General features: G+C 57.1%; 1 protein-coding gene and 1 long non-coding RNA gene across 51 annotated transcripts in view; one reads left to right on the forward strand and one right to left on the reverse strand.

Annotated features, from left to right (window-relative positions):
* The first annotated feature begins 89 nt into the window (after nucleotides 1-89).
* The window catches only part of TSC2 (TSC complex subunit 2), a 41375-nt gene continuing 16304 nt past the window's right edge, over nucleotides 90-25160 (forward strand). For 17 of the 50 annotated variants that reach the window (XM_015125349.3, XM_001083256.5, XM_077984994.1 and 14 more), the window contains exons 1-19: nucleotides 90-176; nucleotides 704-870; nucleotides 2953-3039; nucleotides 5731-5841; nucleotides 6670-6814; nucleotides 7398-7515; nucleotides 8519-8567; nucleotides 8966-9091; nucleotides 9424-9497; nucleotides 10653-10779; nucleotides 12520-12663; nucleotides 13640-13777; nucleotides 14265-14368; nucleotides 14741-14822; nucleotides 16051-16206; nucleotides 17288-17404; nucleotides 23423-23545; nucleotides 24428-24534; nucleotides 24701-24851. In XM_015125349.3, coding sequence (XP_014980835.3) covers nucleotides 733-870; nucleotides 2953-3039; nucleotides 5731-5841; nucleotides 6670-6814; nucleotides 7398-7515; nucleotides 8519-8567; nucleotides 8966-9091; nucleotides 9424-9497; nucleotides 10653-10779; nucleotides 12520-12663; nucleotides 13640-13777; nucleotides 14265-14368; nucleotides 14741-14822; nucleotides 16051-16206; nucleotides 17288-17404; nucleotides 23423-23545; nucleotides 24428-24534; nucleotides 24701-24851 — 2097 coding nt within the window. In that variant the 5' untranslated portion in view covers nucleotides 90-176; nucleotides 704-732. Of the gene's footprint in view, nucleotides 534-703; nucleotides 871-2952; nucleotides 3040-5730; nucleotides 5854-6669; nucleotides 6815-7397; nucleotides 7516-8292; nucleotides 8568-8965; nucleotides 9092-9423; nucleotides 9498-10652; nucleotides 10780-12519; nucleotides 12664-12767; nucleotides 12890-13519; nucleotides 13778-14264; nucleotides 14369-14740; nucleotides 14823-16050; nucleotides 16207-17287; nucleotides 17405-23422; nucleotides 23546-24427; nucleotides 24535-24700; nucleotides 24852-25160 lie in introns of all 50 variants that reach the window. The other 33 variants (XM_077985011.1, XM_077985014.1, XM_077985016.1 and 30 more) reach the window with 9 other exon arrangements.
* LOC144337834 (uncharacterized) lies at nucleotides 95-2455 on the reverse strand. The gene is made up of 2 exons (XR_013411431.1): nucleotides 2339-2455; nucleotides 95-1293 (listed from the first exon to the last, which is right to left on the reverse strand). It is a non-coding gene; the product is annotated as an uncharacterized LOC144337834 (long non-coding RNA).

Genomic DNA, 25160 nt, shown 5'->3' on the forward strand with positions numbered 1-25160 from the left:
GCCGGCCTTTCCGCTAGAGGGCTGCCTAGAACTACAACTCCCAGCAAGCTCCGTGGCGGCCCTCCGCGCGGCACCGCTGCCGGAAGTGCGGGTCGCGCTTCCGGCAGCGTCCGGGGCCAGGGGGGTTCGCCTTTCTCCGCGTCGGGGCGGCCCGGCGCGCGGTGGCGCGGCGAGGGGTGAGTGGCCTGGGCCGCAGTGTGCCCCAGTCCCCACGGGGCAGCGGGGCAGCGGCTTAGAGAGGCGGACCCCGCAGTGTCCGGGTCCCGGGCCCTCACCCGCGCCCGCTGCAACCCGACTCCGGAGCTCCGAGCATCCCTTAGTTTTAAGTCATGGCGGGTGCGAGCGGGTCTCTGCTGCACTCGGCTCCGTGACAGCTGCTGCTACACATGGGGAGAGGAGAGACGGCAAACATCCGGGCTCCCAGGACTTCGCGGCGGCCATCCTAACCCGTGCACTGAGTCGGGCGGGGCGGGCGGCAGCGTCTGAGCAGAGAGCTCCCTAGACCAGGCCTGGTGTCTCCCTGGCTTTCCTAGGTGCCTGTTTGCGACCTGTTCAGCTGGGCTGTAGTTGAGTTATCCCAGGGATTGTGGGAGGAAAGGTTATGCCCACCAGAGGCCCAGGGTCCTGACGGCTGGAGGTCCGCAGTGGGGAAGGTGGGCAGAGCTGTTGCTCAGATGTCCCCGTGCCTGTTTCGTTTGCACAGAGGGGTGTTCTGGTGCGTCCTGGCCCACCATGGCCAAACCAACAAGCAAAGATTCAGGCTTGAAGGAGAAGTTTAGGATTCTGTTTGGACTGGGAACACCGAGGCCAAATCCCAGGTCTGCAGAGGGCAAACAGACGGAATTTATCATCACCGCCGAAATCCTGCGAGTGAGTGAGCTGCCTGTGTCTTTGCTGGGCTACAGGGAAGTGTAGGGAAGGTTGGGTTTTGTCTTGCACCAGGTTCTGTGGTGCACCTGCACCAGGTCCTGAGATGGGTTGCTGGCGACTGTCTGCACAGGAAAGCTGTCGCCAGTACTTGGGGGCTGACATGCGCTTCCTCAGGAGACTTGGAAGGTTAGGATCTTGGTGACCTGGTTCAGGCACACTTGAGTGATGATTCAGATATTGAGGAAAGAAAGCCCATTTTATCGATGAGGCCTGAGAGTCATCATCTCCACCGGTAAGGATATGGCCAGGTGTTAAATGATAACATGTGAGTTCCTGGCAGAAGTGAGTTCTGTATTTTATTTTTTTGAGACTGAGTCTCACTCTGTTGCCCAGGCTGGAGTGCAGTGGCATGATCTCTGTTCGCTGCAACCTCCGCCTCCAGGGTTCAAGCGATTCTCCTAAGGCAGCCTCCTGAGTAGTTGGGACTACAGGCACCTGCCACCAGGCTTGGCTGTTTGTGTTTTTTTTTTTTTTTTTTTTTTTTTTTTTGAGATGAATTCTTGCTCTGTTGCCCCGGCTGGAGTGTAATGGCACAATCTCTGCTCGCTGCTACTCCGCCTCCCAGTTTCAAGTGATTCTCCTGCCTCAGCCTCCCCAGTAGCTGGGACTACAGACACATGCCATCACACCCATCTAATTTTTGTATTTTTAGTAGAGACGGAGTTTCACCATCTTGGCCAGGCTGGTCTCAAACTCCCGACCTCAGGTGATCTGCCCGCCTCGGCCTCCCAAAGTGTTGGGATTACAGGCCATTGCACCCGGGCTAGGTCCTTATGTTTTATGTGTGCTTGTGTCTTTGTCACGTATGTCAGGCGTTGTGTTTTGCCCATGAGTAAATGCTGAATTTTTGCGCTTTAAAGTTTTCTACTTAGAAACAACTAAAACTTTCATCAACTGATGAATAAAATATAGTCCATCTGGGCCGGGCGCAGTGGCTCATGCCTGTCATCCCAGCACTTTGGGAGGCTGAGGCGGGTGGATCAACTGAGGTCAGGAGTTTGAGACCAGCCTGGCCAACATGGTGAAACCCCATCTCTACTAAAAATACCAAAATTTAGCCTGACGTAGTGGCGGGCACCTGTAATTCCAGCTACTCAGGAGGCTGAGACAGGAGAATTGCTTGAACCTGGGAGTTGGAGGTTGCAGTGAGCTGTGATTGCGCCACCGTACTCCAACCTGGGGAAGAAGAGCGAAACTCCGTCTGAAAAAAAATTTTTACAGTTTAAAATTGTATTTCATGTTATGTTTTATCTCAATACAATATTTGCAGTTTTGAAAAAAAATTTGCACATTCTCAGCTCCTCGGGATGGAGCAGTAAATCCCGTTGGTAAATTTTATTTTTTTTTTTGAGACCGAGTTTCGCTCTTGTCACCCAGGCTGGAGTGCAGTGGTGCGATCTCAGCTCACTGCAACCTCCGCCTCCCGGGTTCAAGGGATTCTCCTGCCTCAACCTCCTGAGTAGTTGCGGAGTCTCGCTCTGTCGCCCAGGGTGGAGTGCAGTGGCCAGATCTCAGCTCACTGCAAGCTCCGCCTCCCGGGTTTATGCCATTCTCCTGCCTCAGCCTCCCGAGTAGCTGGGACTACAGGCGCCTGCCACCTCGCCCGGCTAGTTTTTTGTATTTTTTAGTAGAGACGGGGTTTCACCACGTTAGCCAGGATGGTCTCGATCTCCTGACCTCGTGATCCGCCCGCCTCGGCCTCCCAAAGTGCTGGGATTACAGGCTTGAGCCACCGTGCCCGGCCAATTTTTTGTATTTTTACTAGAGACAGGATTTCATCGTGTTGGCCAGGCTGGTCTCAAACTCCTGACCTCAGGTGATCCACCAGCCTCGGCCTCTCAAACTTCAGGGACTACAGGCGTGAGGCAACGCGCCCGGTCAGGTGAATCTTGATTTCAGAAAGATCTGTTTTAATCTCTAGTCTGGAAAATGCAGTGGGAGCCTTTAGGTGGTTTGTGACTTGCAGTTTAGGAAACCGTGGCCTGACCGCTGGCCCCTGTTTCTTCTTTCATTTCTCTCCAGGAGCTGAGTGTGGAATGCGGCCTCAGCAATCGCATCCGGATGATAGGGCAGATTTGTGAAGTCGCAAAAACCAAGAAATTTGAAGAGGTAGGTTTGTCCAGTTGAACTGCTAGAGAGAGGCACATAGACTGTTCAGAGCCTGAGTTTGCTTTTTTTAGGAGTATGGTTGACAGCTAACTGCTGATGATCTGGTTTGCACTTTTATTTTTTTGAGATGGAGTCTTGCTCTTTCGCCCAGGCTGGTACAATCTCGGCTCACTGCAACCTCCGCCTCCCGGGTTCAAGCGATTCTCCTGCCTCAGCCTCCCAAGTAGCTGGGATTACAGGCATGCGCCACCACGCCCAGCTAAATTTTGTATTTTTAGTAGAGACGGGGTTTTACCATGTTGGCCAGGCTGGTCTCGAACTCCTGACCTCATGAACCATCTGCCTTGGCCTCCCAGAGTGCTGGGATTACAGGCGTGAGCCACTGCACCCGGCTGACTTGCACTGTTGTAGGGAAATTTAGCTTTCGTCATAGTGATGGGGAAGCTACCGGGAATGCCCTGAATACAACCTTGAGGGACCAATCAAGTGTGGAAGTGGGGAGCAAAGGGATTGGGCTTTTCTAGCAACACCAGAAAGAGGGTGCGGGGGCTCACACCTCTAATCCCAGCACTTTCGGAGGCCGAGGCGGGTGGATCACGAGGTCAGGAGTTTGAGACCAGCCTGGCCAACCTGGTGAAACCCCGTCTATACTAAAAAATAAGCCAGGCGTGGCGATGCCTGGAAGAGTTTGTAGTGGCTGATAGAAATACATGCTCACTCGCCCTCTCCTATTATAAGTTCAGGCCAAGAAAAATCAAGAAAGGGTTCGTTCCACAGAGAACAATCCTAGGCACGCTGGGCTTGGTGCCACTTTGGGACGGTGACTGGTCAGTGGTATTGGTCGACGTCATGGACATAGAAGTTTTTATTTTGGGCAAACATTGCTGTACTTTCCTGATGACCTGGGGACGGGACAGGAAGTGGTCATTTTGGGAGTGCAGGTTGCTGGTGGAGCACCTGAGGGCTCTGCCCTTGCCTTGCCAAGCATTTGTGTGTGGGAAAGTAGTGAGAAGACCTGGACCTCTCATGCTGAGATCTGCTAAGAGGAGAGCGATTGCCACCTCTGCAGCAGCTCATCTGAAACATGCTGGCCGCACGTTAGCAAGGATAAGTGTAAAGAATAGGTGTCCTTGGCCAGGCGCAGTAGCTCACGCCTGTAATCCCAGCACTTTGGGAGGCCAAGGTGGATGGATCACCTGAGGTCAGGAGTTCGAGACCAGCCTGGCCAATATGGCAAAACCCCGTTTCTAGTAAAGATACAAAAATTAACTGGGCGTGGTATCGGGCACCTGTAATCCGAGCTACTCGGGAGGCCGAGGGAGGAGAATCGCTTAAACTCAGGAGGCAGAGGTTGCGGTGAGCTGAGATTGTGCCATTGCACTGCAGGCTGGGCAACAGAGCAAGACTTCATCTCAAAAAACAACAAAAAAGGAATAAGCGTCCTGCGTCCTGTTCTGAGAGTTGTTTGTGTGGGCCCGGGGCAGCCTGTGAGTAGATGAATAGGCTTCCGAGGCTGGGATGGTCCCGGGGCCTGTGTCCGCGCATCTTTGCAGCTGAGGTTGCAACTGCAGGAGTATTGTCAATAGACAAAGGAGGTGAGAGTGCCAGTTGTCTCGAATTGATTGGGATGTTGGTCAGATGATGTCTAAAAGAACATGGCCATTTTGTTATTTGGTTAGAGACAAGGTCTCACTGTGTCACCCAGGCTGGGGTGCAGTGGCACAATCATGGCTCACTGCAGCCTCAACCTGCCAGGCTCACGCGATCCTCCTACTTTAGCCGCTCAGGTAGCTGGGACTACAGGCGTGCAGCACCACGCCTGGCAAAGTTTTATATTTTTTTGTCGTAACAGGGTCTCACTGTGTCGCGCAGGCTGGTCTGAAACTCCTGGCTGATGCGACCCTCTCCCCTCTGCCACCCGAAGTGCTGAGATTACAGGCGTGAGCCACTGCACTTGCCCAGAACATGGCCATTTTCGTTGCCCTCCTTAGAGGAGTAAGGCCAGGAGTGAGCCCGTGGTCTGAAAGCCGTGGCTGGTGGTTAATGTGGAGAAGGGAAGTTGGTGAGAGCCAGCCCAAACCCCTGCCGAGTGAGACTGATTCTGGCAGCTTTAGGGAGCAGGGATGAGCACCCCACAGGCTGGGTGGCAGTTAGAGGAGGCAGATTTCAGCAGGCCACATAGCACTCTTTCTCAGCAGGTCAGGCAGGCAGCAGAGGCTGGGCAGGGGCGTGGGGTCGAGGACCCCATGCTGGCGTGTTCACTAGAGGAAAGCCACAAGCAGGGATTCTGGGTCAGCTGCAGGCCTAGGGCTCAGTGTGTGCCTGTGGTTCTGAGACTGTCCCATGACTTCCTGTCAGCGTTCCGGCAGCTCTAGTGGGACTCACTGCTGGTCCAGGTGAGGCCAGGATCGCTGCCCTGGCGTGCTGCTCTCCTCTCAGCCCCAGTCTGTCACCTGGTGGGGGTTAAAGGGACCTGCTGGGGTTTGAGGCAGCTCTGAGCCATTCCTCACACCAAGCCTGTGGTCATCTCAGGCTGCAGGAGACACAGGAGATACGAGCTTTAGAGGTGGGGCTCTAAGTCACAAGCCCCCGTTGTTCCACCCTGTCCTTTGCTCACGGCACTGTTCCAGTTGCTGGGGCCAGGGTTCTTGGAGAGCATATCCTCACCGCTGTCCCCTCTGCTGGTGACAGCACGCAGTGGAAGCACTCTGGAAGGCGGTTGCGGATCTGTTGCAGCCAGAACGGCCGCTGGAGGCCCGGCACGCGGTGCTGGCTCTGCTGAAGGCCATCATTCAGGGGCAGGTAAGGCCCGGGGTGACGCTGGGATGGGTGACGTCAGGCCACCCACTGACTGTCCTGTCCCTGCTGGGCTGTGTTTGGACTCCTGCCTCAGTGAGTTCCTGGGCACAGGGTCTAGGGGCCGACGGGCTCTGGAGCTGGACGGCCTGTGGGGTCTCCTGTTGTCATGAGGTCTGTATGACGGTGGGCACACTGCCTCCTCGCCTGTAAGCAGATGGTCGTTGCACCTTCCTCTTATGGGATGTTCTGGGGATCACATGAGGCAGTTCTCGCAGAGTGCGGAGACCGTACCTGGCAGCTGGTGCGGGGCTGCATGTTGTTTTGCCCTTGCACCCTTTCGGGGCTGCTCCGCTGCTCACTGCATTCCAGCTGTGCTGGTCTTGGCTGACCCTGATCACCCAGGCCTCTTGGTGTTCCTGCCTCCCCTGGTTGGCCAGTTCCACTCCTTGATGTCCCAGCTGCTCAGAAGGGCCGTCCACTCTCACAGGCTCTCCGGGGCTTCCCCCACTTAGGCTTTGTCCTCAGTCTGTGAGCACAAGGCTGTCTGCCCTGGACCGAGTGCAGGGGTCGGGCAGGAGCTGTGTCGTGTCCTGCTCTGTGCCACCTGCTGTGCCAGGTCCCGACACACAGCAGTTGCTTCCCATCCGCCAGTGCATCCAGCCCCCTGCACTGAGCACCACTGATGCTGCAGGTCTGTCCCTTGCAGGGCGCTCCTGTGGGAAGGAGAGGGGACCAGGGCTGGAGTCCAGGTGCCCTTGCACTTCAGGGACTTCTTGGCAGCTGTGTGGGAGACACTGGCCGGCTCTGCTGATCTGTGGCTTTTGTCTTTAGGGCGAGCGTTTGGGGGTCCTCAGGGCCCTCTTCTTTAAGGTCATCAAGGATTACCCTTCCAACGAAGACCTCCGCGAGAGGCTGGACGTTTTCAAGGCCCTCACAGACAATGGGAGACACATCACCTACTTGGAGGAAGAGCTGGGTGGGTGCCACATTGGGTGTGAGGTTTCTGGGATGGGAAGGACCTGGGGCTGGGGAGGGGCTGCAGTTCTCAGGGATGGCCTGTAGCGGGTGTGCCCATGCAGCTCCGTGCACCCGGGCTCATCTGCGTGGCCCAAGTGGCCCCGAGGCACGTGTTAAGCCGGCCAGGTGCCCACCATCAGGTTTACTGTCTGAGGTGACGTGGCTGGCTGCCAAGTGTGCGCACATCTCCTCCGAGCAGCGCTCTCGTGGTGGTGGGGAACGCCCGGGAATCTGGTGATGTCGGCGTCTACCAGCCTTGGGTCAGGCCCTTAGTGTACGGCACACGCTCCTGCTGCCGCTTCGGTGCAGACCCTCTGTGCAGCCCCGGGGTGGTAGATCCTAGTGTCCGTGTGTAGCCGGCCTGCCTGGACTCCCCTGAGCCTCTTCGGGCCCAGTGCGTGGTCTGCCTGTTGCTGCTGGGGGACTGATGATGTGATTTCTGGCAGTGACGGGTTTGGACACACTCTCCTGCGTGGGGAGGTGGAGGTGAGTGGGAGATGTAGATTCGGCGTCCTCGCAAACCGCCACCGTTTCTCCCGCAGCGGACTTTGTCCTGCAGTGGATGGATGTCGGCTTGTCCTCGGAATTCCTTCTGGTGCTGGTGAACTTGGTCAAATTCAACAGCTGTTACCTCGATGAGTACATCGCAAGGATGGTTCAGTAAGAAAATAATTGAGATCCTGTTCTGATAATGGTCCTGAGTTCAGCTCCGCAGTGAATAAAGTTGTTGAAACCACCAAAAAAAGAGAGGTTGGGCTGGGCACAGTGGCTCATGCCTGTAATATCAGCACTTTGGGAGGCCGAGGCAGGCAGATCATGAGGTCAGGAGTTCGAGACCAGCCTGGCCAACATGGTGAAACCCCGTCTTTACTAAAAATACAAAAATTAGCCGGGCATGGTGGTGGGAGTGTGTAATCCCAGCTACTCGGAAGGCTGAGGCAGGAGAATCATTTGAAACCGGAAGGCAGAGGTCACAGTGAGCGGAGATCGTGCCATTGCACTCCAGCCTGGGTGAAACTCCGTCTCAAAAAAAAAAAAAGAAAAAGTAGGCTGGGCGCGGTGGCTCAAGCCTGTAATCCCAGCACTTTGGGAAGCCGAGACGGGTGGATCACAAGGTCAGGAGATCGAGACCATCCTGGCTAACGCAGTGAAACCCTGTCTCTACTAAAAAATGCAAAAAAAAAAAACTAGCCGGGCGGGTTGGCGGGCGCCTGTAGTACCAGCTACTCGGGAGGCTGAGGCAGGAGAATGGCGTAAACCTGGGAGGCGGAGCTTGCAGTGAGCTGAGATCCGGCCACTGCACCCCAGCCTGGGCGACAGAGCAAGACACTCCGTCTCAAAAAAATAAAAAAAATAAAAAAAAAAAGGAAAAGTATGTAGCTGTCTTCTTTTTAGCTATCACCTGATGTCTTGGTTATCTTTTTGTTGTTCGTTCAGAACGTTGCATGAGATCTGTGAGGGCCGGGCCTCTGTCTCACGCTGAACACCCAGCACCGAGAACAGTGGCTGGCACACAGCAGGCACCTGAGTGCTTGGGTGGGTGGGACCCCCAGGGAGGATGAGCGGCGTGTGTTATTGGCATCATAGAGTGACTAAACCACAGCCCGTGGCAGCTCGGACCTCCAGGCCACGCTGCCGGGACTGAGCTTGCTGCTCCCTGCAGGATGATCTGCCTGCTCTGCGTCCGGACCGCATCCTCTGTGGACATAGAGGTCAGTGCCTCCCCTCCCCAGGGCTGGCCCATTTCACCCTGGTTTCTGGGAGGCTGGGGCTTGGGGATTGAGCCCTGTGTGCCGGCTGCTGGCTGTGTGGCCCTGGGCAAGCTGCTGGATCTCTCTGAGTCTCAGGAGTCCTCCATATAGGTCAGGAGAGCCGGGCGCCTCCGTGTGGAGTTGTAGCTCAGGGTGGATGACAGCATCGATGACCCAAGTGACAGGGATGTCAGGTGCTTCCAGCATGCCTGCTCGGCTGGTGGCTTGGAGAGAGGCTGCTATGGCAGTGGGGAGAGGTGGCAGTACAGGGTGGAGGAGGTGGGAGGGAGGCCTGGGTGTCCTCTCCTGTGGGGAGGAGCTGGGGTAGGACCGGCGTGAGCCATCTCCCTCTCCACCAGGTCTCCCTGCAGGTGCTGGACGCCGTGGTCTGCTACAACTGCCTGCCGGCTGAGAGCCTCCCGCTGTTCATCGTCACCCTGTGCCGCACCATCAATGTCAAGGAGCTCTGCGAGCCTTGCTGGAAGGTGGGGTCTCTGAAACTGCTCTGGAAGGTTCCTGAGGGCACATGGACGGGACAAGGGCCATCTTTTCTTCCATGAATGGCTGTCTGATTCTTGGGGTGGCCAGACAATGGCCTGTTGAGGGACAGCCAGTGTCATTTTCCCAGGCAGTTGAGCTGAGGTCAGGGTTTTGGTGGCATTTTGAGAACCCTGCTGCCTCTGTATTTGGGAGATGGTGGTGAGCTGGCTGGACCTTGGGTGGCTATAGGGCAGCAGCCAAGTGGGGCCAGGAGAGGGACTGGGGCTGCGGGCAGGGCTTGTGCCTGCCAGCCCCCGACATGCATCGTGTCTTGCAGCTGATGCGGAACCTGCTTGGCACCCACCTGGGCCACAGTGCCATCTACAACATGTGCCACCTCATGGAGGACAGGTGAGTGTGGTGGGCGGGGCGCAGGGTGGCGGAGGCCAGCACGGCCCTCAGGGCAGCCCTGGTGTCCTTGCTGGGCACACACTGGCTTAGAGAGGCCTTGTCCTTTCGGGCAGCTGTTCCAAAGGCTGCCACTAGAGCGAAGCCCATGACTTCTAGGAGGGAGCCCCGGTCCTCTCCTTCCTCTGTCATTTCCACAGAATATCCACACCCAGCTCAGTGCCTACCCCGCGCTCGGACATCCTCCAGCGCGCTCCCCCACAGCTTAGCCTGTTACAAGGCGAGGCTCGAGGTCTTGGCCTTGACGCTACCCTTGCCCTCACCCCCACAGCCAGACTGTGGCCACTTCTGCTGCTTTAGCCCCGAGAGATGACTCAGCTCTGCCCATACCCTGGCCTCCCACCTGTGCTGCCAGATCCCCTTCCTCCTGCTCTCCTGTATCCATCCGCGCCTCCTGAAGCCCACTCCACGCAGCACCCGAGTGGCCTTTTTCTGACACAGATGTGTCTGTGTCACCCTTTGCTGGAAGCCAGATGACTCCCAGTGCCCTCAGGGTGCAAGCTCCTCCCATGGAACCAGCCCTGGGGCCCAGCCTTGCCTTAGCCCTTGTATCTCTCCCAGCCCTGCCCCAGCGCCTGCATCTCTCCTTTCCTCCGTCTTGCCATCTCTCATCCACCAAGGGCTTGTGCATGCCCTGATTCCTCTTACTAGCAGGTTCTTCCACCTTTGCCGAGTTCGTCTGTTTTCTGAGGTCTTAGCATGGTCACTAACTCCCCTACCTCCCTGAGTAGTTTTTGCTGTGGCTTTTCTTCTTGGCTGTGATTGGAGGAAGAGATTTTGCGTTTACCTGGGAGACTGTGTGGCTGGTGCCTGTCTCCCCCAGACTGTGAGGCTGTGGGCCATCCCTCTCGCCGCGTTCCTGTCCCTGGCATGACCTGTAGCTCACAGCGTGGTCAGCAGTGATGGGGGCCGCCTGTGCGTGAGAGTGAACGAGAGCGTTACTGCTGGCCTCTGTTCCCTGCCCTTCCCCAGCGGTGCTCCGGTCCCCCAAGCAGAGGGACCTCTGGGGCTGCTGCAGGAGCCTTGGCAGCCTCACGTCCACGGCGGACCCTGGCCAGAGCCCTGCTCACATTCTGTCTCTCTGGGGAACACTTGCAGAGCCTATATGGAGGACGCGCCCCTGCTGAGAGGAGCCGTGTTTTTTGTGGGCATGGCTCTCTGGGGAGCCCACCGGCTCTATTCTCTCAGGAACTCGCCGACATCGGTGCTGCCATCATTTTACCAGGTAAGGCGGTTTCCGTGTGCAGTGAGCTGGCGGGAACGGGAGAGCTCCCCTCAGGCCTGCCCACCCACCCCACCGGGTCCTGCTGCAGGGGCTGCAGTAGGCCTTTCCAGGCAGTTGCTTTGCAGCTGGGGGTGAGGTTTGGGGCCCTGTGAAGGCTTTAGTCTTTTTTGTTTTTTTTTGAGAAGGAGCTCTGCTCGTTTTGCTTGGCTGACTGCAATCTCCACCTCCCGGTTCAAGTGATTCTGTTGTCTCAGCCTCCTTGAGTAGCTGGGATTACAGGTGCCTGCCACCACGCCTGGCTAATTTTGTGTTTTTTAGTAGAGACTGGGTTTCGCCATGTTGGCCAGGCTGGTGTCGAATTCCTGACTTCAAGTGATCCGCCCACCTCAGACTCCCAAAGTGCTGGGATTACAGGTGTAAGCCCCCATGCCTGGGCAAAAACTTTAATTCTGTCTCTTTTTTTTTTTGAGACAGAGTTTCACTCTTGTTGCCCAGGCTGGAGTACAATGGCGCGATCTCGGCTCGCTGCAACCTCTGCCTCCCCAGTTCAAGCAATTCTGCCTCAGCCTCCTGAGGAGGTGGGATTATAGGTGCCTGCCACAATGCCTGGCTAATGGTTTTTTTTTTTTTTTGAGACAGAGTTTAGCTCTTGTTGCCCAGGCTGGAGTGTAATGGTGCGATCTTGGCTCAGTGCAACCTCCGCCTCCTGAGTAGCTGGGATTACAGGCATGCGCCACTATGCACAGCTCATTTTGTATTTTTAGTAGAGACGGGGTTTCTCTGTGTTGGTCTCGAACTCCCGACCTCAGGTGATCGGCCAGTCTCGGCCTCCCAAAGTGCTGGGATTACAGGTGTGAGCCACTGTGCCTGGCCAAGGCTAATGTTTTTGTATTTTTGGTAGAGATGGGGTTTCACCATGTTGGTCAGGCTGGTCTTGAACTCCTGAGCTCAGGTGATCCACCCACCTTGGCCTCCCAAAGTGCTGAGATTATAGACGTGCGCCACTGCACCCGGCCCAAAGGCTTTATTCTCAAGCAAACCTTACATCTTGCGAGTTGCACCTTCTGGAGTTGTCAGTGGAGGGGCGAGTGCTGCCTCTGGGGTGGCCGTTCTCTTGCTGTTGGCGGCGCTGTTTTGTCGAGTGCTGATCTTGCCCTGTCTCTGCAGCGGCGCCTGGCACAGATGCCGGTGGTATAGCTTCAGTCTCCGTGCCCTGTGATGACAGAGTGCTTTTCGTGTCCGTCCTCGGTCGGTGCTCACAGCTCCCTGGAAGGTGGGGCGAGCGCACTGTGCCGGTTTTATAGTGATGGGCTGCGGTGCGGGTCACAGGGCTCTCCTGATCCTCTGCTCTCTGTGCTCCACCTCTGCTCTCCCTGCTCCACCCCTCCCGTAGAGGGGGCCGGGAGACGTTGTCTTTGTGCTCGGCTTGCAACAGAACTCAGGGCAGCTTTCAGGTGCTGCTGGGCTGGCCCACCGGGTGCCCAGGATTCAGTTGCTGGTCCATCCGAGTCAGGGACTTTGCAGGCAGGCATGGGGTGGGGCCCCGTCTGGGTCCTGACCGTGCTGGAGCGTGTAGAAACTCCTCCTGGGCGCCCCACATGCTGTTCTGTGGCCCCGATGCATGTGTGGTGGGCACTGTGGCCTCAGGTGTGCTACTCCCGGTTCCAAGGGTGACTGGGAGGGCGTCCCACAGTGAGCAAGCAGCGGTGACCCTGTGTGCTGGCCGGGCTCATGTTCCAGGCCATGGCATGTCCGAACGAGGTGGTGTCCTATGAGATCGTCCTGTCCATCACCAGGCTCATCAAGAAGTATAGGAAGGAGCTCCAGGTGGTGACGTGGGACATTCTGCTGAACATCATCGAACGGCTCCTTCAGCAGCTCCAGGTGGGGTGGGGGCAGGAGCTCCAGGGAGCACTGGGACCCCAGACAGTCAGGCTTGGCCCACTTGGAAGATGGTACCTTGGGCCCCATCTCTGGTGGTCCCACAGAGACTGCCGGAACCGTGTTCTCTGGTGATTCACAGTGGTGCTCATCCACCTTCCACTGGAGACAGATCTGATTTTTCCAGACGTGCTGCACCATTTTGGCCCCAGACAGGAATATGCAGTAGGTGAGCCGGGGCTGGGCCACTGTTGCCCACAGTCCGCAGAGTGACCTGCAGGCCGTCTTCATGGCCTGAGTGGGCCCCGGCACAGTTCCCAGAGGGATGCCAGTGTGGCTTTGACGTGACTTTGGAGGAGCGCATTAGTCGAGTCTGCTAACCGCAGCTTTAAGGAGGACTCCACAGCCACACAGGCTCATCAGCACAGGGGTCCTGGGGAGGCGAGGCTGGTATCCAGCAGCCTCAGAACTGTGCCTTTTCCCAGAGCCTGGGGTGGGCGATGTACAGAAAGCCAGGCAGCGGAAGGGAGGCTGGGACTTAGCAGGGAGTGAAGTCCTCTCAGGGCCTGTCGCTGGGCCAGAGCATTGTCCCTGACCCCTGGCCAGGGGGTGCTGCAGCACTGAGTGGCAATGGCAGAGGCCATAGCCTGGGGCTTCTAGAAGAGGCTGGACCGGGGAGAGGCAAGAAGGGCTTGTAGTTGTGGCTGCTCTTGGCCCTCCTGCCCGAGCTCCCTTCTTGGCCCAGCTGCGTGGGCACAGCCAGGATTCCCTGGGGGTGGGGTACGGGCAGGAATAGCAGCTGCCATCCCAGCTACTGTGGCCTCTGGAGACGATCTGGGGGGTGTCTCAACCCATGTAGCCCAGAGCGGCCTGAGAGGGCTGAGGGCGTCCCCCTGCGGCGGGTGCGTAGTGAGGCCTCTGGTGCCGAGTGCATGCGGGGAGTGGAAGTCAGCCTGTGTCATGGTTCCTGATGCTGCAGACCTTGGACAGCCCGGAGCTCAGGACCATCGTCCATGACCTGCTGACCACGGTGGAGGAGCTGTGTGACCAGAATGAGTTCCACGGGTCTCAGGAGAGATACTTTGAACTGGTGGAGAGATGTGCAGACCAGAGGCCTGTGAGACCCCTTCCTGGGTGGGGCCTTTGGGCTTTGGATGGTGAGGAGGGGCCGGGTGCTGGGTGAAGTGCAGCTTTCTGAGCCTCGGAAGCCAGGTGGGCGCCTGCTTTCCTGGTGTCTGCACTCGGGCAGGGGAGGCTGCTGGGCGCTGGCGGGCGGAGCGTGTGTTTGCTAACAAGCTCGGTGTCAGCCCACCCGTCAGTTTCCTCCCACCTGTGTGGAGGAAGCTTCCATCCGGCTCTGTGGAGTCCTGTGGCTCCCAAGTGGCTGCAGTCATTTTGCCAGGAACACTCAGCTTAGGACCCAGGCTTTTCCATGGGTTTGGACGCACGTCTTCCCCACTGCCAGGAGTGCCTTTGTGTCTGTGGGCTGCAGGCTGTGAGGCAGCTGGGCTCTGACAGCAACCCGGCCTCTCAGTCAGCAGCCTGGTGTGGAGAAGGCGAGCGGCGGAGGGGCAGAGGGGCAACACCAGCTCTTCTTTTGACAGGAGTCCTCCCTCCTGAACCTGATCTCCTACAGAGCGCAGTCCATTCACCCGGCCAAGGACGGCTGGATTCAGAACCTGCAGGCGCTGATGGAGAGATTCTTCAGGTAGGGAGTCCTCTGCAGCCTTGCCTGGCACCTGGAGCCTGGCCCTGTCTCTGTCTGGGGCCCACCCGGGCCGGGTCTCAGGATGCCCGACGAGCAGGGTCCCCGTCTCTGCCTCTGGAGAGCCCCGGCTCTGGGTGAGCAGGTGCTAGCTTGCCTTCCAGGCCAGCAGGACAAGGTCCTCTCGTGACGCCACTGGGCTGCCTCCTATGGGGGGTGGTCTGGAGAGACGCATCCTGGGAGGCAGAGCTTTGTGCCCTGTGTGCCTGGATGCGGGAGGACCCAGAATTGGGCTGGCCTGTGCCAGGCGGACAGGCTGGTGCGGGGCTGTGGCCGGGCATCCCCCACCCGCCCCAGCAGGCTGCTGTCCCACAGGAGCGAGTCCCGAGGCGCCGTGCGCATCAAGGTGCTGGATGTGCTGTCCTTTGTGCTGCTCATCAACAGGCAGTTCTACGAGGTGCGTGTCCAGGGCGGCCGCGCTGGGGGCTCAAGGCTTTTTCTCCATGGGGTGGGCGGTCTCCGTTGTGTACATGCTCCCACAGAGCCGGGCTCTGCCTGGGACTTCGGTCCTACCGGGCCCTCTGCGGCCCCCAGCGTGGTCTGTTTACCCCTGTTCATTCGCTGGCTTGCTCGCCCTGGGCGCCTCTGCCAGGCCTTGACACGTGGCCAAGTAGCAAGGAAGGCACAGTCCCTGCCCTCAGGGAGCTCCGGCCGGGTTGTCACCGAACACAGGAGCCTCCTAAGAATTCTGTTCAAGTTTGTTTAGATCAGTCTCGCGTGGGGACGTTGTCTTCTGTTTCTGTCATGACGTTCACCCTGTGCACCTGGCCTGATCGCCAGCCCTGCCTGGTCTCTCCTCTGCGGGCTCTCCCTCTCCACTGCCTCCTCTGGGAGCTCTGTGGCCCCAGGCCCACCTACCTTGAGAGACTGTGTGCCTGCCAGCCATACCCCTTTCCCAGGAGGCGCAGCTTAGCTCCGAGACTGTCCCTTCCCACCGCACTCCTCCCTGCAGCTTCGCAGTCCTGCCCTCCTGAGAGCTGCCCGCTCTGCTCCTCTCCCCAGCCTCCACTCTCCTTGAATTGCCCTTTTCTGGGCATTGCAATCCCGCTTCCCATCTGATGGAGCTAAGGGCCGCCTCCCGGAAGTTCCTCTGGGTCCTCTGACTTCTCTCATTAGGGCTGGTCTTGTCCTGCTCTCTGTTACTGTGGAACTTTTTACCTGCTTCTGTGAAAACTCACACTGTCCCCAGCGCAGCACGCACACACACACGCACACTCACACATGCACGCACAGGCACACACGCCCACGCCCACGCATGCATACACCACACGCACTCACCCTCACACACACACGCACAGCACCACGTGGGAGTGGTTCTCAGCTGTGACGGTGAAGGGCAGGGCCTCACCTCGGCTGCTCCTTGTGAGTCGTGGGCCCCGTGCCTGTGCCGGGTCGCCCTGCGGTGCTCACCAGCCTTCTGAACGAGGAACTGGACAGGATCCCTGGGAAAAGGCCCTGGGGTCTCTGAGTCACGCTCAGCGGGGGCTTGTGCTCCCTGCCCAGCTGTCCTGAAGGCCTGAGGGACATGTCCGCTGCTTCCGGGTTGGTTCCTGAGGAATTGGAAGTGTCACGAGATGTGGCTCTTGCTGGGCTGGTGCTCACTGGCCTCCCTTGTGCCTGTGCAGGAGGAGCTGATTAACTCAGTGGTCATCTCTCAGCTCTCCCACATCCCCGAGGATAAAGACCATCAGGTCCGAAAGCTGGCCACCCAGTTGCTGGTGGACCTGGCAGAGGGCTGCCACACACACCACTTCAACAGTCTGCTGGACATCATCGAGAAGGTGAGAGCCGTTGCACCCAGGGATGGGAGCTAGGGTGCCAGAGCTCCATGGGCAGAAATGGCCTCTGGTTCCTCTGTCCCCTTCTTCGAATGACCGGACGGCTGTCTCCGTAGGTGAGGCTCCCCTCCCTGCAGGATGGGTGTCCCGAGGCCTTTGCAAGGCCTGCCACTGCTGGGTTTGTGTCCCGACTGAAAGTCCTGGACCTGGGTGCCCTGTCGCACTCGGGGGCAGCTGGTCTGGGCCTCCTGGACCTGTGCTGGAGCCCAGACCTGGGGCCGGGGCTTTGGCCTGCTGTCCTTCCTGCCCAGCCAATAGCTTGCTCTTTGATTTTCAGTTTTGGTTTTTGCACAGGATATAAAGGGTATCTTTGCTTTTGAGGAATAAAGATGAAGGGTGAGCACAGTGGCTCACGCCTGTAATCCCAGCACTTTGGGAGGCCGAGGCCGGTGGATGGCTTGAGGTCAGGAGATCAAGACCAGCTTGGCGAACGTAGTGAAATCCCGTCTCTACTAAAAATACAAAAATTAGCCATGCGTGGTGGCGGGTGCCTGTAATCCCAGCTGCTCGGGAGGCTGAGGCAGGAGAATCGCTTGAACCTGGGAGGTGGAGGTTGCAGTGAGCCCAGATTCTGCCACTATACTTCAACCTGGGCGACAGAGCAAGGCTCCGTCTCAAAAAAAAAAAAAAGAGAAGGTGTTCGTGGTAGAAAGTGTTCCGGCCGGGCGCGCTGGCTCAAGCCTGTAATCCCAGCACTTTGGGAGGCCGAGACGGGCGGATCACGAGGTCAGGAGATCGAGACCATCCTGGCTAACACAGTGAAACCCCGTCTCTACTAAAAAATACAAAAAACTAGCCGGGCGAAGTGGCGGGCGCCTGTAGTCCCAGCTACTCGGGAGGCTCAGGCGGGAGAATGGCGTGAACCCGGGAGGCGGAGCTTGCAGTGAGCTGAGATCCGGCCAGTACACTCCAGCCTGGGCAACAGAGCGAGACTCCGTCTCAAAAAAAAAAAAAAAAGTGTTCTGACGGCTGTTGCCGCAGAGATCTGTGAGCCTGCATGTGAGTCCTGGCCTTCTCTTTAAAGGTGATGGCCCGCTCCCTCTCCCCACCCCCGGAGTTGGAAGAAAGGGATGTGGCCGCGTACTCGGCGTCCTTGGAGGATGTGAAGACAGCTGTCCTGGGGCTTCTGGTCATCCTTCAGGTGGGTGTTCTGCAGGAGGCCTCTGCGCCCTGGGTGCACATGGCTAGCTGCTGTGCACCAGCTACATCTGCGTTGTGTTGGAGTCTTCCCCAGCGGGAGCCGTGCCCTGCCTGGGTTTGCTGAGGGTGCAGTGGTCCTGGCAGGCAGCGGAAGCTTCCTGCTCTTGTGGAGGGATGGAAAGAGATTCTGTTGCTTGCCTCTCCTGGTCACAGCAGGGATGCGAGAGGCCCTGTTCTCCGCACTGAGCAGAGCCTGTCTCTGTGCTCCTGAGTCAGGGCCGGGACCATGTGCCATCCTGGGCACCCAGCACAGCACCTGGCAAGTAAGGGTGGCCCTCCATTCCCGCCCTGCAGTCTGTTTAGTATTTGCAGGTGTTTTGTTGAGATTTGATTCACATATCATGCAATGTACCCGTTCACAGTGAACAATTCAGTGGTTTTCAGTAAATTCACAGAACTCTGCAGCCATCCCCACAGTCAGCTTGAGCACCTCCTGAGCATGTCGGTAGTACACGCTCCCATCCCCCGTTGCTCCCTTACCCCCAGGTACCACCAAGCTGTTTCCTGTCTCTGTGGATTTGCCTACTCTGAACATTTCATGGAAGTGGAGTCACACATAATTCATCCACAAGATGTTGGATGGTAGAACAATTTCCTGTCTTGTGGCTGGATTGTTCCACCCAGCGCCATGCGTCCAGGCCCATCTAGGTTGTGGCAGCTGTCGGTGCTTCCTTCCTTTTCATGGCTGAGTAGTAGTCCATCATCTGGAGGGAGCACATTTTGTCTATTTGCTTCTCCATTGGTGGACATTTGGCTTGTGTCCACCTGGCAGCTGCGGTGTTGGTGCTGCTGTGAACCGTCTCCTGTGAGGGCTCCGCCTGCATTTTCACTTCGCCTGGGTCAGCACCTGGGAGCGGATTGTTGGGCCCTAGGTTTAGTCTGCATGTGATGTTTCTAGGTGATACCGGGCTGTTTTCCACTGGTGCTGTGCCATTTTCCATCCACTCGAGCAGCATGTAAGGGTTCTGATTTATCTTTTTTTTTTTTCAATGCAGTCTTACTCTGTCGCCCAGGCTGGAGTACAGTGGCGTGATCTTGGCTCACTGCATCCTTCTCCTGCTGGATTCAGGCAGTTCTCCTGCCTCAGCCTCCCGAGTATCTGGGACTACCGGTGCCCGCCAACACACTCAGCCAATTGTTTGTATTATTAGTAGAGACTGGGTTTCACCATGTTGGCCAGGCTAGTCTCAAACTCCTGACCTCAGGTGATCCGCCTGCCTCGGCCTCCCATAGTGCTGGAATTACAGGCGTGAGCCCCTGCGCCCAGCCTGCCTCTAGTTTTCAAAGCCTCACAGCATCACTTAGGGGTAATTTTCAGTGTCAGTATCGTGTAAAATACAACGTGTGAATCAGTTTGCTCAAAAGCTCATCCATAAGATGTTGGATGGTAGAACCATTTCCTATCATGTTTATTTGTCATGGTCTTTTATTTCTTGCCACAGAAGTTTAAAGTGGTGATTAATTTTTTATTATTCATATTTTGAGACAAGATCTCACTCTGTCACCCAGGCTGGGGTGCAGTGCTGTGATCATAGCTCACTGCAGCTTCGAACTCCCGTGCTGAAGTGATCATCCTACCTCAGCCTCCCAAGTAGCTGCGACCATAGGCACACGTCACACACCTGGCTGATGTTTTCATTTTTGGTAGAGATGGGGTCTTGCTGTGTTGCCCAGGCTGGCATCAGCCTCCTGGCCTCAAGCAATTCTCCCACCATAGCCTCCCAAAGTGCTGGGATTTCAGGCGTGAGCCGCCACGCCTGGCCGTGGTGTTTGATTAAAAACCAGGCATCTGGCCAGGCGCGGTAGCTCACACCTGTAATCCCAGCACTTTGGGAGGCCGAGACGGGCGGATCACGAGGTCAGGAGATTGAGACCATCCTGGCTAACACGGTGAAACCCCGTCTGTACTAAAAATACAAAAAATTAGCTGGGCGAGGTGGCGGGCGCCTGTAGTCCCAGCTACTCCGGAGGCTGAGGCAGGAGAATGGCATGAACCTGGGAGGCGGAGCTTGCAGTGAGCTGAGATCCGGCCACTGCATTCCAGCCTGGGCGACAGAGCGAGACTCCATCTCAAAAACAAACAAACAAACAAAAAAAAAACCAGGCATCTGCCGGGTGCGGTGGCTCATGCCCGTAATCCCAGCACTTTGGGAGGCTGAGGTGGGTGGATCACCTGAGTTTGGGAGTTCAAAACCAGCCTGACCAGCATGGAGAAACCCCATCTCTACTAAAAGTACAAAATTAGCCAGGCATGGTGACACATGCCTGTAATCCCAGCTACTCGGGAAGCTGAGGCAGGAGAATCACTTGAACCCATGTGGCAGAGGTTGCGGTGAGCCCAGATCATGCCATTGCACTCCAGCCTGGACAAGAAGAATGAAGCAACATCTCAGAACAAAACAAAACAAAAACAGGCATCACCTCCTTGGTGTCTCATCCACACGAGCACCATGCTCTTTACTGACTGGTTGGGAAGGGGTGTGCTGGGCCGTGGGGGCCTATGGCCTGGAAGAACTGAGAACCTCCCTGTTTCTGCAGAGGGAAGGAAAAAGGTTCTGTTGCCCTTACTTGGAACTCCAGCCCTGGAGGCCTGAGGGTCTGGGCCGTAGAACTGAGATATTTCCTAGTTGAGGCAAAGTCCTGGTTTTGGCTGTTTTCATTTATTTTTTTGAGACAGTTTCCCCACTACGTCACTGGAGTGCAGTGGCACGATCTCACCTCACTGCAACCTCTGCTTCCCGGATTTAAGCGATTCTCCTGCCTCGGCCTCCCAAGTAGCTGGGACTACAGGTACCTGCTACCACACCCGGCTAATTTTTGTATTTTTAGTGGAGACGGGGTTTCACCATGTTGGCCAGGCTGGTCTCGAACTCCTGACCTCAAGTAATCCACCTAATCCAGACTCCCAAAGTGTTGGGATTATAGGCGTGAGCCATCGTGCCTGGCCTGTTTTCATTTCTTTTGTTATTGAAAAGTAACACAGATGACTGTTGAACAGTATGGAGCTGGGGGTGCTGGCCCCTGTGCAGGTGAAAATCCCCATCTAACTTTTGACTCCCCAGAAACTTTACCAACAGCCCCCTGTTGACTAGAAGCCTTGCCAATAACAGTTGATTAACTTGCAGTTTGTATGTTTTATGTGTTATATTCTGTGTTTTTACAGTGAAGTAAGCTAGAGAAAAGCAAATGCTATTAAGATGCTGGGCGTTGTGGCTCACACCTGTAATCCCAGCACTTTGGGAGGCCAAGGCAGGCAGATCACGAGGTCAGGAGTTCGAGACCAGCCTGACCAACATGGTGAAACCCTGTCTCTACTAAAAATACAAAAATTAGCTGGACGTGGTGGCGCACACCTGTAATCCCAGCTACTTGGGAGGCTGAGGCGGGGGAATCGCTTGAACCCGGGAGGTGGAGGTTGCAGTGAGCTGAGGTCACACCACTGCACTCCAGCCTGGGCGACAGAGCAAGACTGCGTCTCAGAAAAAGAAAAAAATCATAAGCAAAATACATTTCCTGTTCCTTACGTGGAAGTGGCTTATCACCATGGTCTTCATTCTTGTCATCCTCATGTGGAGGGGCTGAGGAGGAAGGGGAGGAGATGCATGGTCTTGCTCTCTTGGATGGGAGAGGTGGAAGAAAATTGGCATATAAGTGATCACTGAGGCCAGCCTCATGCTGTTCAAGGGTCAGAGTTTGCAGAATGGACACGGTGACAAGTTTGATTCCCCTTTTCCTGCCTGCCCAGTGGGCCCAGCAGGGCAGCACCTGCTGTTGGTCCCGTGTGGCCTTCCTGGAGTAGGGGGTGCCAGGCACTGTGTGAACCCCCACCTCCACCTCTTTTTTCTCCAAGGCAGAGATATTGCTTTTATGTTGTAATATTTTGAGATAAGGAGAAACTGTTAATCATTTAATCATCTTTTTTTTTTGTTTGTTTGTTTTGTTTTTGTTTTTTGAGACGGAGTTTCGCTCTGTCGCCCAGGCTGGAGTGCAGTGACGCGATCTCGGCTCACTGCAAGCTCCGCCTCCTGGGTTTACGCCATTCTCCTGCCTCAGCCTCCGGAGTAGCTGGGACTACAGGCGCCCGCCACCGCGCCCGGCTAATTTTTTGTATTTTTAGTAGAGACGGGGTTTCACCGTGGTCTCGATCTCCTGACCTTGTGATCCGCCCGCCTCGGCCTCCCAAAGTGCTGGGATTACAGGCGTGAGCCACTGCGCCCGGCCTTTTTTTTTTTTTTTTTTAAGATGGAGCCTCACTCTGTCGCCCAGGCTGGAGTGCAGTGGCACGATCTTGGTTCACTACAACCTCTGTCTCCCGGGTTCAAGCAGTTCTCCTGCCTCAGCCTCCCAAGTAGCTAGGATTACAGGCATGCACCACCATGCCTGGCTAATTTTTTTTTTTTTTTTTTTTTTGAGACAGTCTTGCTCTGTTGTCTAGGCTGGAGTGCAGTGACGCGATCTTGGCTTACTGCAAGCTCCGCCTCTCGTGTTCATGCCATTCTCCTGCCTCAGCCTCCCAAGTAGCTAGGATTACAGGCACCGGCCACTGCACCTGGCTAATTTTTTTGTTTTTAGTAGTGACGGGGTTTCAGCGTGTTAGCCAGGATGGTCTCGATCTCCTGACCTCGTGATCCGCCCACTTCAGCCTCCCAAAGTGCTGGGATTCCAGGCGTGAGCCACTGCGTCTGGCCTAATTTTGTATTTTTAGTAGAGGTGGGGTTTCTCCATGTTGGTCAGGCTGGTCTTGAACTCCTGACCTCGTGGTCCGCCCACCTCAGCCTCCCAAGGTGCTGGGATTACAGGCGTGAGCCATCACACCTGGCCTCAGTCATTTCTTTTTTTTTTTTTTTTTTTTTGAGACGGAGTCACGCTGTTGCCCAGGCTGGAGTGCAGTGGTGCGATCTTGGCTCACTGCAAGCTCCGCCTCCCGGGTTCCCGCCATTCTCCTGCCTCAGCCTCCTGAGTAGCTGGGACTACAGGCGCCCGCCACCGCGCCCGGCTAATTTTTTGTATTTTTAGTAGAGACAGGGTTTCACTGTGGTATCGATCTCCTGACCTTGTGATCCGCCCGCCTCGGCCTCCCAAAGTGCTGGGATTACAGGCTTGAGCCACCGCGCCCGGCCTCAGTCATTTCTTTAAATGATTCTTTAATCATTTAAAGGTGTTAATCATTTCTTTAAAAGAATAACAGAGTAAGTTTTGTAAATGCTACCACTCACCTCCCGAGTAGGCTGGATTTCCCCTGGCTCCTGCTGGCCCTGGTCCCAAGGTTGCTGGAGGCACCAGGTGCTCTCACACCTTGCCTCACCTGTCAGGGAGGTTCCCTTGGCCTTTCGGGAGGGGCTGCCTACACCTGGGATCGCCCCTGCAGCGCACACTCCCCGCCCTATTCTGCCCCCTCTGACGTGCAGCTGGAGCTTCTCCATGGATGGACTCTTCCTCAGCTTTTGATGGTTGCCCTGATGAGATGGGCACGAGGTTGGGTTTTACTTTTTGCGGCTGTGGAGAGCGAGCCCTGGTGGTCCTGGGTTTGGGGGTCATGTGTTTTCTTTTTTTTTTTTTTTTTTTGAGACGGAGTCTCGCTCTGTTGCCCAGGCTGGAGTGCAGTGGCGCGATCTCGGCTCACTGCAAGCTCCGCCTCCCGGGTTCCCGCCATTCTCCTGCCTCAGCCTCCGGAGTAGCTGGGACTACAGGCGCCCACAACTGCGCCCGGCTAATTTTTTGTATTTTTAGTAGAGACGGGGTTTCACCGTGGTCTCGATCTCCTGACCTTGTGATCCGCCCGCCTCGGCCTCCCAAAGTGCTGGGATTACAGGCGTGAGCCACCGCGCCCGGCCGGGGGTCAGGTGTTTTCAAGTGCGCGCTCTAGACAGGCCGTCCTGGCCCCGCCCCCGGACAAGGTGCTGTCTTAGGCTGCGTTTTCAGCCCCTGCGCCGTGGTGAGCTGCGTCCTCTCTCTGCAGACTAAGCTGTACACCCTGCCTGCGAGCCATGCCACGCGCGTTTATGAGATGCTGGTCAGCCACATTCAGCTCCACTACAAGCACAGCTACACCCTGCCAATCGCCAGCAGCATCCGGCTGCAGGTACGGTGGCCTGCGGTGGGCAGCCAGTTCCTGGGGGCCCAGCCAGGTGTCCCCATTTCAGCAGTTGCAGTTCATGGAAGCTGCACAGACAGCCCCAGGATGGGGCCTCAGCTGACCGTCCCTCCTCTGCACCCACTGTGGCCGCAGCCTCCCCAGCCCTGGTGTCCTTCCCTCTGCCTGCAGTCCACGCATCTGTGGCTTGTCACTCTAAGCCGCACGGTGGCATAGGTTGGGGCAGAGAAAAGGAAGCACGGCGACTTCCGGGGCAGTGCATGGCCCTGACGCTCCTGATGCTGCAGAATTTGTGAAGGACGTGCAGCAGAGGGCTGGGCAGGTGGGCAGCACGGGGCAGGGCTGGGAGGGCAGGGCTGGGCAGAGCAGGGCTGGAGGAACTGCGCTGAGTTTGTCCTATGGATGTTGGCACCAGGCTGAGCAGAGGTGACTGGGATGGGAGCCCTCCCTCCTACAGCAGGTGCTCTCTGGGGCCACCCCTGTGACCTCAGAGTCCTGTTCAGCCTGTGAGTGGAAGAAGTGGCAGGGCTGGAAGCTGAGCTCCGCTTTCTGGCAGTTGAGGGCGTGTGGTGCTGCCAGAGGAGCAAGGCGCCCATCCCCTCCATCCCAGGCGGGCCCAGCTGTGGTGGTGGGGACATCAGGCTCTGTGAGCTCTGAGGCAAGCAGGGAGGGAAGAGGCTGTGGGTGCTGGGCCTCCAGTGTCACCAGGACAGAGCCTGTGTCTGTGTTGGGATGTGGGTGTGTGCACATCAGCAGGTGGCCTTTTCTGAGTGCCGTGTGGTACGGGACGTGGGTCCGAGCAGGTGGGGCGCCGCCTCTCCTGGGCCTGCATGAGCCTGGCTCTGGATTTCCCTGTCCTCTCCCTGACAGGCCTTTGACTTCCTGTTGCTGCTGCGGGCCGACTCACTGCACCGCCTCGGCCTGCCCAACAAGGATGGGGTCGTGCGGTTCAGCCCCTACTGCGTCTGCGACTACATGTACGCGGGACCTCCCCCACAGCCCATGAGGCTCAGGGCGTCAGGCGCTGGGGCCGTGGTGGCAGCTGGGCGCATGTCTGAGGGACGTCCCAGGGTTGGGAGGAACCGAGTCCGCTCTGTTCCTTCTGTGGGGACTTGGCCTCAGCTGCTTCTCTTGCTTCTGCAGGGAGCCGGAGAGAGGCTCTGAGAAGAAGGCCAGCGGCCCCCTTTCTCCTCCCACAGGGCCACCTGGCCCGGCGCCTGCAGGCCCGGCTGTGCGGCTGGGCTCCCTGCCCTACTCCCTGCTCTTCCGCGTCCTGCTGCAGTGCTTGAAGCAGGTGAGTGGGGTGAGTGGGGCCAGGCAAGGACTATCCGTCCCACGTTGGGCCAGGAGGACGGGGAGCTGCTACCTGCCTGCTAGGCCTCCCTCCCTGCCTGGCCCGTGGAGGGCAACCGTCCCTCAGAGCTGAGCCTTCCCCCTTCGCTGAGCAGCTGCAGGGACACAGGCCTGTGCTGGGCAGGCTCCCCCTGGCTGAGAACGGGGCTCCCGGGCCCTTGCTGCTGTCCAGCCACAAGCAGAGCCTCAGATGCTAGGCTTCCACCTCTGTCTCCAGGGTCCAGAAGGCCCTGTCCTGACGCCGCCTCTC

The sequence above is a fragment of the Macaca mulatta genome, chromosome 20, assembly GCF_049350105.2.
Source record: "Macaca mulatta isolate MMU2019108-1 chromosome 20, T2T-MMU8v2.0, whole genome shotgun sequence".
Classification (NCBI taxonomy): Eukaryota; Metazoa; Chordata; class Mammalia; order Primates; family Cercopithecidae; genus Macaca; species Macaca mulatta.